General features: G+C 39.6%; 1 protein-coding gene across 1 annotated transcript; it reads left to right on the plus strand.

The window, feature by feature from the left end:
• The first annotated feature begins 595 nt into the window (after positions 1-595).
• LOC133690762 (uncharacterized) lies at positions 596-2,322 on the plus strand. The gene has a single exon (XM_062111030.1). The coding sequence runs from the start codon at positions 1,002-1,004 to the stop codon at positions 1,995-1,997; it is 996 nt and encodes a 331-aa protein (XP_061967014.1). The 5' UTR covers positions 596-1,001; the 3' UTR covers positions 1,998-2,322.
• Positions 2,323-3,438: the final 1,116 nt, after the last annotated feature.

The raw sequence follows: 3,438 nt of genomic DNA on the forward strand, positions 1-3,438 counted from the left end.
TACTCAGACGCTTTTCAGGAGCGCGTGCTTTTCCTTACAAACCGACAAGCAGCCGTGTGATACAAGCCCGAGATGATTTCTCACCTGGATCGTGCGCGCATGGGAGGAGGACACCTAGACTGACTGATTTACTTGACGCACGCGCCACTGCGATCGAGCGTGTGTACTCCACAATTCAGAAATACATCCTCGCATTGAAGAATTCTTCCATTTCCAATTGACAAGTCACCCAATCATTAATTGCAAAAGTAAGAGACGGTAACAAAATTTTGAAGGCAACTGGCACTACTTATTATATATGTGAGTGGATAATTTTGATTGCAAACAAGGCAGCAAATCTTGAATTGTGATAATAATTTAAACGCTACCCTGACCAAGTAAAGAGTTGAGAACAGTCAGCGCACCTTGGATTTATAGTAAAAGAATTCCCAAAATCCAATCCCTCAGAGTAATTGCCTCATTTATAGCAGCAAATTACAGCCTCATGCCTGTATTTTGTGCCTTACCTTGCTGTTTTGGAAACTACGACACCGTTTGTCCATAGCCAGATCTTGGTCTTGCATTATAGCCAGGGTGTCTTCCATATTCGAACTTTAACACAAAATAAAATACCCCTCCCTCTTCTCTCTCACAGTATTATTGTATGGATTCTTGATTTTTCTCTCTCCAAATTTAATTTAGATACCAAGAACTTTAAAGCTCAAACCCACAAATGCTTCCACTCTTTTCCACCCACCTTATATAGTCTCTTGTACACCAACTATGATGCCTCATCTTTCTCTCTCTAAGCCTCACAACAAGACAAACCTTTCGCTTTGGTTTCCTCATCAGATCTCTTTATCTTACAGTACAGACACCACCCTACATGTATAAAAAAAACCCTCCGCACACAAAATGCCACCGCTGACCGCCACCGCCACCACCACCGCCACGTGAACATTCTTCACCCACAAACAAAACAACCCATAGCACGTGTACTCTCTTGTTGTTAGTTTTACTAGATGAGGTGCAAAAAACACCCGGGCGACCTCAGCAGCGGCGTGGGCGTATGCGCCTCTTGTCTCCGAGAACGCTTATTTGCATTAATCGCCGCTCAGGCTCAAATACAGCAGCAGCAGCAAATAGCACAATTCGCAAAGGCACATAACCATCACCATTCACGCGCCGCTGCGGTAGTAGATGAAAGCCGTAAATCAGATTCTAACTCTCAATATCTACAACAACCACCTCCACCTCTGATATTTCCTCGTTCTGTCTCTCCTTACGTTGCTCGCCGTAAATCCGACGACTCCTCCTCCTGGTCCAACCACAACCACCACCATAACCTCCGTTTCTACAGCACTCCTCAGCTGGGCCCTACCTACACCACCCCTTCCTCAACCACAACAACCGCGGCGTACAAGAAGCAAAGCCAAAAATTCTCGCTTTTTTCTAATTTATTCAGGTCCAGATCCGACAAATTCAAAACAGACTCGACTGGCCGCCGTGATTCTATTGAGCCACCATCTTCCTCTTCGCCTTCCTGGTTCTCGATGGTCTTCTCCGGTCGTCGGAGAAAGCAATCAAGGCAATTGCCCGTGGAATATTCCGGCACGGTTAGCGGAGAGCCTCGCCAGAGGTTGGATCGAGGAATGTCGCCAGCGAGAGGTGCGGATTCCGACAAGGATTGCGAGAATTGCGACCGGTCACCGTCAGGGAGCGGCTGCTCGTCAGAGTCGTCGCCGGGGTGGAAAAAGACACCAGTAGCGTCGGGTGTGATGCGGCGGGGGAAGGCGGGACACCCTAGAAACGTGACTGGATTGGCGTTTTGTTTGAGTCCTCTTGTCAGGGCGAGCCCTAAACGGAACTGGAACCAGAAGGGAGGATTGCCGCCTGAATTGGGATATTCTGGTGAGGTTAGGGCTCCTGTGAGGCCGCATCTGTCCACCGCGGCGTCGTTTTGCGCGAACCGATCGAGGAAGCTTGCGGATTTTGGTAGAGTCAATCATAACCATTGAGAGCGATGACTCGTTCGCCCGATTGATTTGACCAGAGTGGTGATTTATTTTGAATTACGGTTTTGCCCCCTCCAAATTTGCAGTTTATATATATGATTCTGCGTTTGCTCTCTTTTGTATGATTGACAAGTTAAATTATAGTGTAGGGGGGAAGGGAAAAACACAAAAGAAAAAGGGGAAAAATATAAAAAATATATTTGGTTCTTCGCATACATTACTGATGCTTATTATTATCATAAACAAAAATTATTTTTTTGTTGTACAGTTTGTGAATTTATTTTAATGGGTGTATAGAACATAGTGAAATTAGACACATTCTTCTTTATTGGCTTTCTCACTTGATGATCTTTTTTGTGGATTATGATTATACTTGGTGGAGTATGAATTTCTCCTCGCTCTCGTTTTTTGTGGACATGATTGTTCTGTTTGGATGTGATCACTTTGGTGCACCTGGATTGTGATGAAGCTGGGGATGATATTTATGTCTCTTGTAAGCGTTGCTAATACAACACATCGTTGACGTAATTTCCTTGTTTTCCCTCCTTTGATAAAGTGATTGTTTGGCAGTGTGGGGTTGTTTGGCAGTGTCGCTACGAGTGTTTTTTAAAATAATTTTTCTTGTTAAAATATATATTAATGATATTTTTTTATTTTTTAAAAATTATTTTTGATATTAGCACATCAAAACGATTCAAAACATATAAATTATATTAAAATTTAGTAAAAAAAAATTTAAATTTTTTAAGAACGCGAGTTGAATTGCATTTCCAAATATGTTTTTAAACCGCGTTTTCAGACATGTTTTTATATAGCTGGAGTAGAATTTTCATTGTGGAGTTCTTTGGGTTGATAAAACGTTTATTCTTAAAATAAATAAATAAGGCAATTGTATTTTTAAAAAACTAATATATATATATATATATATATATATATATATAGTCTTTTTGATTATTGATTTTATGTTTTAAAACTTATTTTTAATATCAATATATTAAAATGATATAAAAATATTTAAAATTTAAAAATTTAATATATAAAAATAAAAAATATTTTTTAAAAAACTATTTTTTTTAAAAAAAAACAGTGATTTCATCCCAAACTGGCGAACAATTTTCTGACCATTTATGAGACATGATGCTTAGTGCTTCAAGAACTTAAAGCGCACCGTTTTATTCCTGCCATTTGATTTGACATTTCTTTTAATGGTCAGTTGAAGCATTTAATAAATTTTGGCATGTAATAAATATGCTGTGGCTAGTTTTAATTCACATGCAAGTCAATTTCATTTCACGATGAAATATCTTAAATATTCAGATCGCTATCATTTAATTTTAACTATCTTTTGATCACAAGATTTATCAAAGTAATCAACATTTAACCCCTACCTGTATTGTTTAATACCACTACACCAGCCAGCAGCAGCAGCACTAGGTCTAAAACC

The sequence above is a fragment of the Populus nigra genome, chromosome 4 (assembly GCF_951802175.1).
Source record: "Populus nigra chromosome 4, ddPopNigr1.1, whole genome shotgun sequence".
NCBI lineage: Eukaryota > Viridiplantae > Streptophyta > Magnoliopsida > Malpighiales > Salicaceae > Populus > Populus nigra.